The sequence below is a fragment of the Eschrichtius robustus genome, chromosome 8, assembly GCF_028021215.1.
Source record: "Eschrichtius robustus isolate mEscRob2 chromosome 8, mEscRob2.pri, whole genome shotgun sequence".
Classification (NCBI taxonomy): domain Eukaryota; kingdom Metazoa; phylum Chordata; class Mammalia; order Artiodactyla; family Eschrichtiidae; genus Eschrichtius; species Eschrichtius robustus.
In genome coordinates, this window is record NC_090831.1 from 15,805,189 (window position 1) to 15,818,515 (window position 13,327).

Genomic DNA, 13,327 nt, shown 5'->3' on the forward strand with positions numbered 1-13,327 from the left:
GTTCATCATTGTTTGTTTGCTCTGTAGTTCTTCTAGGTCCTTGTTAAATATATCTTGTATTTTCTCCATTCTATTTCCAAGATTTTGGATCATCTTTACTGTCATTACTCTGAATTCTTTTTCAGGTTGACTGCCTATTTCCTCTTCATTTGTTTGGTTTGGTGGGTTTCTACCTTGCTTCTTCATCTGCTGTGTGTTTCTGTCTTTTCATTTTGCATAACTTACTGTGTTTGGGGTCTCCTTTTCACAGGCTGCAGGTTCGTAGTTCTGTTGTTTTTGGTGTCTGCCCCCAGTGGCTAAGGTTGGTTCAGTGGGTTGTGTAGGCTTCCTGGTGGAGGGTACTGGTGCCTGTGTTCTGGTGGATGAGGCTGGATCTTGTCTTTCTGGTGGGCAGGACTGCGTCTGGTGGTGTGTTTTGGGTTGTCTGTGACCTTCTTATGATTTTAGGCAGCGTCTCTGCTAATGGGTGGGGTTGTGTTCCTGTCTTGCTAGTTGTTTGGCGTAGGGTGTCCAGCACTGTAGCTTGCTGGTTGTTGAATGGAGCTGGGTCTTAGCGTTGAGATGGAGATCTCTGGGAGAGCTTTCGCCATTTGATATTACATGGAGCTGGGAAGTCTCTGGTGGACTAATGTCCTGAACTCGGCTCTCCCACCCCAGAGGCACAGGCCTGACACCCGGCTGGAGCACCAAGACCCTGTCAGCCACACGGCTTCTCCGGAGAGTCTCTGAAGACCTGGTGGGCTCAGGAGGTGGCTAGCAGCCCCTGCAAGGTCCTGCATGAGGGCTCCCTGGTCTCCGGCATCTGCTGGACCCCGAAGTAAGCGGCCAGTAGAGAACAGGCAGACTGAGAGCCCTGGCAGCTGGCTGGGCCTGGGTGACCACACGGAGGCTGCCACAGGAGACAAGTGGGGGCCTGTGGGCACGTGTGGCCTGGGCCACCGCCAAGGTCTCCTACGGCAGCAACCGCGAGATGGATGGCACGGAAGCCACACTGGGGCCTATCCTTGTAGCTTATTTTATACATAAGAGTTTGTAGTTCTTAACTCCCTACCCCTATACTGCCCCTCCCCCATCCCTCTCCCCACTGGTAACTACTAGTATCTGTGAGTCTGCTTCTTTTTTGTTATATTCACTAGTTTGTTGTATTTTTTATTTATTTATTTATTTATTTATTTATTTATTTATTTATTCATTCATTTATTTATTTTTGGCTGTGTTGGGTCTTCGTTTCTGTGCGAGGGCTTTCTCTAGTTGTGGCGAGCGGGGGTCACTCTTCATCGCGGCGCACGGGCCTCTCACTGTCGCGGCCCCTCTTGTTGCGGAGCACAGGCTCCAGACGCGCAGGCTCAGTAATTGTGGCTCACTGGACTAGCCGCTCCGCGGCATGTGGGATCCTCCCAGACCAGGGCTCTAATCCGCGTCCCCTGCATTGGCAGGCAGACTCCCAACCACTGTGCCACCAGGGAAGCCCTGTTGTATTTTTTAGATTCCACATATAAGTGATATCATACAGTATTTGTCTTTCTCTGTACAAAGAGACTTATTTCACTTATCATATTGCCCTCCAAGTCCATCCATGTTGCTGCAAATGGAAAAATTTCATTCTTTTTTTATGGCTGAGTAATATATTCCTTTGTATATACGTACCACATCTTCTTTATCCATGCATCTGCCGATGGACACTTAGGTTGTTGCTTCTGTGTCTTGGCTAGTGTAAATAATGCTGCTATGCACATTGGGATGCATGTATTTCTTTAAACATTTTTATTTCAAAATTTCACTGGAAATAGGGTGACCTCACTATCTTGCTATTATTGTGGCTCTTTTTGCAATAGTCAGTACCCAGATGCTCTCAACAACCCAAGAGCATGTATTTAAAGAACAGCAACCATTTGAAGTTCTGGTCATTTTTTAAAATATTTATTATGTGTATAATATGCGTGCATTATAGAATAATTAATTATAGAATAATTATAATTATAGAATAGGTCAATTACAAATGAACAAAAAAGAAAGTTAAAAATTACTCGCAAATCCTTTCATTCAAGGAAATTACTATTCTTTCTATTTTTACCTAGGCAGATATGTATGTACATGTCGAAAACAAGCTCATTCTGAAGTACTATTTTATAACCCTTTCTGCCTTATCTAGATATCATGTATATTTTATATTAATCTTATAAATAAGTATACTTATACAATGTCTAACACTGTATGATATTCAAAGGTGTACACGTACAATTATTTGTTTAACAAATCTTTTGACCTAGAAATGTTTTTCATTCTTTCATGAAGGGCATGCTTGTAGCAAAATTAGTTTGTATCTTCTTAAAGATGTATTTAATATAAATTCTTAGACATGGAATTGCTGACTCAGAATTTATACTATTAATGTCATTTTTTAACACTGTATTTAAAATTTCTTTTGTTGTTACCTTAATGTATATAAATTTCGAGTTACTATTTCCTCAGAAGTTTGGTTTATCTTTCTTTCTAGTGCTCTTTTTATTTTCCATTGCAGAAATAACTTAGAAGTTATTGTTTTATTTCATTAGGGTCACCGTTGTGGACCAAAGAAAAACTTGAACGAATAACACTTAGAAATGGCCAGTCTTTGGTACTTCCCTGCAGACCCCCAGTTGGGTTGCCACCACCTATAATATTCTGGATGGATAATTGTAAGTTTTAAAAATAAGAACTTTCTTTCTTCAAGAGTCTTATGATTATTGGCTGTCCCAATCAGTTATTACCTCTTGTGATTCATAAGATGTTTATAAAATGTCTTAGAGATTCTCAGGAAAATAAATCACATATCCTTTCATTCAGTCACTTTATTTTATTGAACACCTACTATGTACCAGGCATCTCTCTAAATAAACGAAACAAAGGTCCTGCTCTCACTAAATTTATATTCTATGCAATGGGAATAAAAGGGGGGAGAGAAGGAAGCAGAGAATAAATGCATTTAGAAAATATGTGTCAGTTGGCAGTAAGTGCTGTGAAGAAAAATAAGCAGAGTTTTGAGCAGAAACTTACAGGAGTGAAAGAGCAAGCAGGGCCTTAAATATCTGGGTGGAAAGAGAAAAAACGGTGTAAGCCCCAAGGGCAGGAGCATCCCTGGAGTGTGTAAAATCAGCAGGGAGGCCAGTGTGCCCGGGCTGACTGACCCAAGGGCGACAGTGAGAGAAAAGGTCAGGAAAGTCCAGGGGCTCCAGTGAGAAGGGCTTTGGCTTTTGCTTTCAGTGAAGTAGGGAGACAATGAAGGAGTGGCTTCACCTGAATCAAAACAAATAGTAAGAACATCACTTCGGTTCATGTGTGGAGAACAGAGAGGACGAAAGGGAGAGAAGGACGTTCTGTTAGAAGGCCAGTGCTGTGATCTGGGCAAGAGTTGATGGGGACTCGGACTTGGGTAGTGGCAGTCAAGTAAGTAAGAAATGGGCAGATTCCAGGGACTTCCCTGGTGGTCCAGTGGTTAAGACTGCACGCTTCCAACGCAAGGGGCGCGGGTTTGACCTCTGGTCAGGGAACGTGGCCGTAAAAAAAAGAAAAAAAGAAAGGAAGGGAAGCAGGGAGGGAGGAAGGAAGACATGGTCAGATTCCAGATATAATTTGAAGGTAGATCCTCCAGGATTTATTGGGGTCAGGGTGGAGGCATGAGAGAGAGGAATCAAAGGTAACCCCAAAGTCTAAGACTGAACAACTAGTAAAATGGAATTGCCATTTCCTGAAACAGCAGAAGCCCATCAAGGGAAGGAAATCAAGCTGTTCAGGATGTGTTATGTCTTTTCTTTCAGTTTCGTTCTTTTATCCCCAACAACAGCTAATTTTTTTTAATTTAATTTTTTACTTTATATTGGAGTACAGTTGATTCACAGTGCTGTGTTAGTTTCAGGTGTACAGCAGAAGTGATTCAGTTATACATATACATACATCCATTCTTTTTCAGATTCTTTTCCCATATAGGTTATTACAGAATATTGAGCCCAGTTCCCTGCGCCATACAGTAGATGCTTATTGATTGTCTATTTTATATATAGTAGTAACAACAGCTAATATTGATTGGGCATTTACTAAGTGCCTGTCCCTTTGCTAAGGACTTTACATAAGTTATCTCATCCATTTTCTACAATAGTCCCAGGAAGCATCTTGGATGACTCTTACCACTTTTTAGATGAGGAAACCGAGGCACAGAGAAATGAAGTCATTCATTAGGCAGTTTAACATCTGTTCACCCCATCCCTATCCTTAGGGAATTGTTTGTTGCTCTGCTCTCCCATCCTTCCACACCTCCCCTTAGCATGTTACCTTGGAGACTAGGAACCAGGGTTTGGGATGTGAGAGGCTTGTGAGGCATCCTTGTGGAGGTGTCCAGCAGGAGTCAGAGCTACAGCTACGTGAGTCAAAGGAAGATTCAGGGCTCTTGCCGACAATGTGTGAATGTTAGTGCTGCAGAGATGCTCTGTAGGGCCGGGGGCTGGAGGAGAGGACGAAGGGAGGGAGTGCAGGTGGTGAACAGCAAAGCCTGGGGACTGAGGCCAGGAGCCTCCAGGGGCCAAGAACTTAGGGAGCAAAGGAAAGTCGATGAGAAGGAGCAGTCACTTAGGTAAGAAGAAAACAAAAAGAGAGGGTGTCCCCAGGACGAGGGGAAGAAAAAGTGTCAGGGAGACAGAATATCAGCTGGTTCAAATACTGCTGAGAGATCAATTTCCAGTCTGACTGAGAAATGACTATTACATTTGGCAACACGGTGGTCGCTGTTGACCTTGACAAGAGTCCTTTGGGTAGAATGGTGGGAATGGTTGCAAAATATTTGTAGGGAATATATTCTGTTCTCAGTGACATGATTTCCTCTGAAATCACCAGCTGTGCACGTTACTGAAGATAAAATTTAGCTCTCACATTTCATTTCCAGTTTTGGCTGTTTTGTATCAAAGCACTCAGAGAAAGTATCACAAAGCAATGGAAAATAAATATATAAATGAATAAATGGGCGAAGATATTTTTCCTATGATCACGTAACAGCTTTTACAGATTTTGAAAGAATAAGTAACAAATCAAATGTAAATGAGTGGGTTATGTGGTCGAGAATAACAGTATCCAAAGGTACTGCCAAAATGAGGCCCAGTATTTGGTTCTTGGTTCTTATTCAGAATTGATGACTTTTCTGCTTAATAAAGAGGCATATACATGTAAAGTCTCAGAATCATCTGAATATGTAACTAATTTTTTTCACATTGCACTGCTGGCCATGTCATTTACATACATTTTAGGCTGTAGGCAAAGCATCTGGACCTTTCAAGTGAAATTTTATCTGGATATGAGAAAAAATTCAGATCTGTGTAGCATTCTTCTGGCAAGATGACCTTGTCACGTTATTCCTATCTGCATACATTTTTGTCCCAATGTAATGCAAAGGAACTCAGTGGGCAAAGTGCTACCATCCTCATAAAACGGCATTCCCTTTCATTTGATCTCCCAACACCGGTCCATAATAAAATACCGCAGGAGAAATGGAAGAGAATAAATGTGTCCCTATCTTTAACTCTATGTATTCATGAAATAAATGTACATTATTTTTCTGAGTTATTTTTTAAAACAACCCTTTCCCTGGTTAATGGCTTCAAACCATGAATTTACAACCGCCAACCAAACCCCCATCTTGACCTAGAACTTGACTAACATGGCTAACCAGCATCCTTTCAAGGTCTGGCTCCACATTTCCCTCCCTTTTCCTGCCCAAGGGAGCTGCAGACTTTTCCCCATAATTTTGCATTTCGTGACATTTTAGATAGGGCACCTATTGCTGTAGGAGCATAGCTGCTTGACTCAGACTCGAGAAATCCTCCGGGAGACATGACACCTGGCCCCAGGCAACTAGGAGGTACAATTTTTCCTAGTTCTCTCACTTCAGAGAGAACTGAAGAACTCTCCCAGTGAACTGAGTCAGAAGCTTCCTGAGTCATGCTAGCCAGCCAAGTGTAAGTTCACACATAGATCATTGGTCCCATCTCCCTGAGTTCTTCATCACCTTAGAAAATCTCCCCTCCACGCCTGAGGCTAGACTGTTCCTTGGACCTGAGGAGAAGTCAGTTGTTAAATGTGAAACTGGAAAGTCAGAATGCTGATGGTTATTCATTTCATTATGGAGCTTCTGTGAGGGGCCAGGTGCATTTTTAGGGCTATAACAGTAGACAAAGCAGATGACAGTCTCCGTCCTTCTGGAACTTAAATTCTAGTGCGGAGGGACAGACTATAAGCCATACACATGACAGGTAAAGTACATTGTCTGTTAGAAGGTGATAGGTAACACAGAAAAGAAAAAGTAGAGGAGGTGAGGGAGGCTGGGTGTGGGGGTCCTCTGAGCGGCATGTCTGCAGCATTACACCCTGTTGTTAATTGCCTGTTTGCTGCCTGATTCTCCAGTTAGATCCCAAGCTCAGGGCAGGGAACCGGGTCTGCCTGACACCTTGCCCAGGACCTAGTTCATCACAGTTAGGTGCTGTCACAGTATAAGGTGTCTGACTGTGTATGTACTGCAATAGATGCAACCCATGGTAACATCCTTACAAGCTTCCATAATGCACTTTCTGAGATATGTGTGTATCTATGATTAACAATTAGGGATTAACTTAAATGTTAGGAAAAGTCATGCAAACTCTTTCTGTAAAACATTTTTTGGTTTATGCTTGCTTCATGAAACCCTTCACTGGACAACTCTAATCTCACCTCTACCCTCACTCCAGAGAAATTAGGGTCTGGCAGGTACAACTGGAGTTTTAATACATGTGTCTTTTTTTATTTTTTTTTTACAGTTATTTGCTTTTACTCAAAGATCTTTATAGAGAAAAAAAGCATTCAAGTGAAGTTCACAGAACTAGTTATTAGTAGATACATTTATCTCACTAATTTGGAAAGTGGCCACTTTTTGATGGAATGATCTAGATGTCTCTCCGCCTTTCTCCAGCCTTTCAAAGACTTCCACAAAGTGAGAGAGTTTCCCAGGGTCTGAATGGAGACCTTTATTTTTCCAATGTGCTCCCAGAGGATACCCGGGAAGACTACATCTGTTACGCCCGATTTAATCACACTCAAACCATACAGCAGAAGCAACCTATTTCTGTGAAGGTGATTTCAGGTAAGAGTTCAGTTTCCAGAAACTCTCTTGCCATGATGTTTACAAATGTGTGCAAATGTATTAATTATTAAATCCTACTAGCTTTGAAGTAGACAGGTTCACTGGTCAGGAAAGTACCTGTGAATAGTTGCTAAAGTGTTGGCATATGTATCAATATTATAAGGAGCTTGCCTACCTTAAATACTGTATTTTACAGTTTTTGCTGTCATTACCATTACTGTTGCCATGGTAACTTCCTGAATCTACTTAGTGTTCTGAGCATTTGTGAGTGCTTTATGCTCCACGATGCCTTTAATTGGGAGTCCTGCTGCTTCAGTTATATATTCACATATTACTGGTTGGGGGTGGCTGAGTGAATTAATGAAATAGTTCTATACAATGTAAAGCACTGTTTTTACTTGGTAGGGACGGTGCTCGGTCAGCATAGGTATATATGTTTGCTTTTGTTGCCCAATACTTTTTTTTTTACAGTCCCCTCCCCCCTACTTTTTGCATTCTTCATAATATTCTGTTTATTTCAGTGGATGAATTGAATGACACTATAGCTGCTAATTTGAGTGACACTGAGTTTTATGGTGGTGAGTTATGGTGATTGTAACTGATATTTCTCCTTCATTGTAGAATTTAGTTCACTAACTTCACCTCCATGGCTGTTCAACCTTATTTCTTTATGAAATTCCTAGTTCCATGTTTAATACCACTAGAATCAATGTATGTTTCATATGAAGTTTAGCTCTGAGCTCTCAAACATGTCACTAAAACCTGTTCCATGTTGTATGTATAATAATGAAAGTTACTATAACTGTTTTCATGTAAAGAACCATTCCACAAGATTTGGAAAAAAATCTTTCGTGTATGTTCAGAATTACATTTTTCATTTTTTGTCTGGCTCATAAACTTTTCTCATGAATTAAATAAGAGTTGGCAAGGTGCGTTAACCTGCTAAAATACTAACATCAATGTCTTAGTAACCTTTTGCAATTAATATTAAGTGGATTTTGATAGTAAATCATCGTATTTCGATCTGTTTTCACATGACCTTATCAACGTCGTATAATTAGCACTAGTATTTCTCTTAGTTTTGTTTAAAATCGAGTGACTGTCTTCAGTGGAAGTAATCTTTTTAAAAACAGAGGATTTAACTTCATTCTTTTAAAAAGAAAAGAATTTGATTTCCTTAACGGAAATATGGCTCTCAGATATACAGTCTATGTGTGAAAATTATGGGTTCTGGATATGGGGTCCTCTTAATTATCTATAAGGCAGAATTTCTGCTGTATTAATTTTTTACCTTTGAGATATGAAGTAAAAAACATTAAGGTACTATCAATGACCAGAGTAAACAGATCACAACTCCTGCCTTATTTTATTTTATCTTACCTTATTTCATTTTATCTTATTTTATGTTAAAATCCTCCTGAAAAATATGGGCCTCAAAATCATTCCCAAAGTGATTTCAGAGGGGTAAAATCTAAGGAAAACTCTAATTTATCTCCAGTATTACCTTCTCCGGTGTTCAGTTTTTTCTTCTGAGAAATGAGAAGAATTCATATATTACCTTTTCAGTTTTTATGAGCATCAAGTAGATAATACGTTAAAGTATTGAACACTGTAAAGGGCTCTTAGAACCTCAAGATGGTATGATTTCGACTTTAAGTTTTTCTGAGAGGCCATCAGAAGATAAGGCCACATTTAGGCAAGGACTACATAAAACATGAAGGTAGTCTGTAGATATCTTCCTGAGATTTCTGACTTGAGCCCTTTTTTACGTTTTTGTCGAGGAAACCAATTTCAATTGCTTTAAGTCCACCCTTAATTTATGGCACACAATTTGCCACACCTCTGCAGTCACTTTCTAGTTGTGTTTTGTTTTGTTTTCTTTTCCATAAACCTTGCAGTTTTGATATGTTAGATGTTCACCACGATTTATCTTCACGATTAATCAATGGAATTGACTATAATGTTGTCCCTAGGGTAAAGCAAAATACCCCTTCCATCGTCATATCTTCCAGAAGATAGACAGCTCATTTTCACTTTGACGTGCGCACTCATCTTAAGAGATGGATAGTTTGATAACATGATTTTCCTCTCTATGTCTACATTTTGAAAATTTGCCAACTCACCAAAAATTCATAGGACCCTAACCCAAATTAGGGAAATGTACAAGAGGAAAAATGTTCTTATTTTTAATGCTTGTGCAACCAAAATAGTTGTTACTTCCGGCTGAGTGAGTGATGGCTATTTGCAAGGCAAAGAGTGTGTATGTGTTAGTTTAACAAATTTCACAATCAAATGCTAAGTGGATTTGCAAAGGGATTAGATTCTTAGACAGTGAACTGGGCTTCTAGAAATCCGTGTTCATAACTCTGAATGCATATTGATTTTCTTGTTTGCAGCTAAATCACATAGAGAGAGGCCACCAACATTTTTAACTCCAGAAGGCAATGCAAGTCGCAAAGAGGAATTACGAGGAAATGTCCTTTCACTTGAGTGCATTGCAGAAGGGCTGTGAGTTAACACTGTCTTGATATCCACTTCTTATGTAAACATAGTAGATTGGTAGAGAGGCGTTAATATCATAACAAGAGTCATTGTCTTATGTTGATTCCATTAAGCATCAAGAAAAATGTGATAATTCCTTCCAAAACAGGCCATATAAATTCCATGTTATTAAAATATTTTGTTAATAGTGTTCCTTTTGAGATAAGTATCAGTAATCACCTTCTGACTGCTCTGATTATAATTCAGGTTATTATTTTGCTACTGTTGTCTAACAAAGCATCTCAAAACTTAGCGGCTTAAAACCAATAGCTGTTTATCACTGATCATTTGTCTGCAGGTCTGCAAGGCAGTTGTGCTGTAACAGGCTAGATCCGACTGATTTCAGTTGACCCTGTTTGTGCATCTGCTGGGCGGCTCGGCTCTGGGTTCACAGCTCTGGGTCTGCTGGCTATGAGCAGGGCAACGGAGCTCTTGACCATGAGTTTCTCACATCCCTCTAGCAATCTAGCCCTGGCTTGTTCTCCTAACAGCAGAGGCAAACATGGCCTCATAGGACCTAACCTTCTCCCTGGCACACTGTCCCAACCCCTGCTTCCTAGTGACCAGTCACCAGCCCAGCTTCTTTGCAGATGTCTCATCTGTGCAGACCTCAAAACTGACGCCACCCCCAGAATGCATGTGCCCTTGACAGGAGTCCCAGATTAGGAAAACGTTCAAGGCGAGCTTCTCTATATAGTTCCCTCTTATGCCTGGCAAAGAGCAAGTACTACTGATAAGGCACATTTGCTGAAAACATTGATTGGAATCTCGGAAACATGTTGTGATCACGTGTTATGATCTGTGCTGTCCTTGGCCTGGTGACTCAATCACCTTGGCCAGGTGATTTTCCTTCCTAAAATCCCAGAATTGGCCTCCAGGAATAATTTTACCTCCGGAGGCACATGGAGGCCTCTGCTGGCCGTGTCAGGAAATCACACTACTCACAATTCAGTTCCTCAAATATATCTGTTCAATTATTTTTATTCAACCAAACAGATGAAAAAAATTCTACAATCCATTAATCCCACTTGCATTTCTAATGATAAATACACTGTGATCTTCCTGAGGGCATGGACCATTCTTTTTTTTATCTTTATCTTCCCAACACACAACTCAGTGCTTGGTCTATAATTTAGTCTCAGTAAATGTATTGAATGGATTTTTATTTCACCCTCATGAAAACCTTCTCAAGTCACCAGATCAAAACAAGCATCATTATGCGCATTAAGGCAACAGAGAAACCTGAGGCCCAAAAAGGTCAGGGATCCAAGATCAGAGAGCAATTTAGGGATAAGGCTGGGATTTTGAAGCAGACCTTTTAACTCTAAGCCTATGTCTGGCTTTTCATCTGCCTCTATAGTTCATGATTTAATAAGAAACATAGGTGAGAAATGGTATGAGTAACACATGAGTTGGGCCTACTTCTGTCAGTTGGTATTTTAAAATATCACTAATAATGAAACTAAAGTAAGAGCACGATTCCTCTAATCACTTCATTCACATCATCAGATAGCCTGTTATAAGATAGGGAGATGCTTCCATTTGATATGGAAATGTGTGAAAAGTTCATGGACACAAATATGTATATCAGCTTTTTCTCTGGCATTTTTAACTCTAGCCGATAAAAAAATTATAACTCAGTGTCATTAATTTTATGGTCATTCTTTTGATTGACATAGTCCCTTCATGCAAAATTTTCCAAGAGTGCCTCACTGATCAGAACTTTGAAGAAAATAATTAGGTCCCTTCAGTCAAGTAAGTCTTGCTGCCATTCTCACCAGATCCCTGAAGTCCAAGTTCACAGTGTGCCATAAATTAGCACAGTTCTGCTTGTGTGAAAATGGTAACTTACAGACTGAAATGTAAGGTTTTGAGTATGACTTATAAAAGTGTGGTGCTAGTTAAAAAGTGTGGTGCTGGTGTAAATCTCTATATATTCCTCATGACCTTTATGTTTATGACAAGCTCGCATGAAAATCAACCTCAAAAGCAGCTAGGTGAACTTCTTTTCTTGTAATGTTATTGTTTATTCATCTTATCAGGCCTACTCCAATTATTTACTGGATAAAAGAAGATGGAACACTCCCCATCAACCGGACATTTTATAGGAACTTTAAGAAAACTCTGCAGATTGTTCAGGTTACAGAAGCAGACTCTGGGAATTACCAGTGTATAGCCAAAAATGCACTAGGAGCCATCCATCATATCATTTCTGTCACAGTTAAAGGTATATCATTGTCTAAAATACATGGCTCTTGCCTCCATTGAGAATCCCTGAGTCTTCAATCAAAATGCCTTTGATTATATTCAATAATAATGTAATTTATATCAACATACGTGGCACCTTGAATCTCTTCTCATTGCTATTTATAGTGCATCTAAATCAGGTGAAAAATTCACTCCCTCAGATCTTCCTTGCAGAGGATTCCAATTAATAAGTGTAGAAAGAATGAAGGAAATAGGAAATCACATTTAGAATCCCACAGTTATAACTGCTGTAGGCAAGAGCTAGTGATGAAGGCTAAAATTACGGGATGGACCTTTAAGGAGAAACAGGATATTTGCATAGCCTCAAAGTGTTTCTTCTCCCCTCACCCCCCAAAAATTAATTACTGAGACAGGTTTAATATATGTCCACAAATTCTTTACTCCTCGTGCCTTAAAGAGATGGAGCTTAATTGTCCTTCCCTTGAGTGAGGGCTGGACTTACTTGCTTCTAACGAATAGAACATGGAAAGCAGGAAAATAATAACATTACAGTGGAGAAACCTGGCAGACATCACTCTAACCAAGTGATCAAGGTTAATATAACCGCTAATAAGCCATGTCAATATCATGTACTCCCAGATATGATGGACGTCTACAACAGCAGTTACCAGTGGGGAGAGGCAATAAAGGGGTAGGGGGTTAAGAGGTACAAACTATGATGTTTAAAATAAGCTACAAGGATCTATGGTACAACACGGGGGATATAGCCAATATTTAGTAATAACTGTAAATGGAGTATAACCTTTTTTTTAAAAAAGAAGTAATTTTGATGATACTGATGGCGGTGGTTGGATGGTGATTATAATCTAAAAATCCAGGAGTTCTTCACTCAGAAATCACTAAATTTGACCTTAGATGGAAAAGCTTTTGTTCACTTAAAACCTTCCCATTGATCTATAGGAGAATTCAATAGTCACTGGTAGAAACATTCTCTAGGAATGAGAGCATGTTGAAAATGTTTCACATAATATTTTAGTTACAGATAAGAAGTAGAGAACATACCTTAGGAGAAATACGAAGATTAAGCAATTTAGTAAGCTTGATTTATCCCTGAAAGAATTCAGTTGGCTAGTTCTCCTTTGTAAGTCTGGAAGGATGTTCAAGGAAGAAACTCTCCATGAAAAAAAAAGAGATGATAGAGAACTTATTTCTAGTGTTGGGCTAGTAATTAACATTGATATGTAACACTTATGGCTAACACTGACATATATTCACTTTTCTCCATTTCTGTCCTGATAATGATGAAAAGAGGATGTTCCTTATTACAAAAAATAACCAAAAAGCTCTTGATTATTTAGAAGAAAAAAAAAAAGATGTTCTACAAAATAACTGACTAGTTGTCTTTAAAAGTCTCAGGTTCATGAAAAACAAGGAAAGAGC

General features: G+C 39.6%; 1 protein-coding gene across 24 annotated transcripts in view; it reads left to right on the forward strand.

The window, feature by feature from the left end:
- The window catches only part of NRCAM (neuronal cell adhesion molecule), an 84,063-nt gene that overhangs the window by 12,804 nt on the left and 57,932 nt on the right, over positions 1–13,327 (forward strand). For 13 of the 24 annotated variants that reach the window (XM_068549896.1, XM_068549899.1, XM_068549902.1 and 10 more), the window contains 5 exons: positions 2,556–2,678; positions 6,968–7,138; positions 7,660–7,716; positions 9,535–9,646; positions 11,722–11,906. In XM_068549896.1, coding sequence (XP_068405997.1) covers positions 2,556–2,678; positions 6,968–7,138; positions 7,660–7,716; positions 9,535–9,646; positions 11,722–11,906 — 648 coding nt within the window. The remainder of the gene's footprint in view (positions 1–2,555; positions 2,679–6,967; positions 7,139–7,659; positions 7,717–9,534; positions 9,647–11,721; positions 11,907–13,327) is intronic. The other 11 variants (XM_068549903.1, XM_068549889.1, XM_068549906.1 and 8 more) reach the window with 2 other exon arrangements.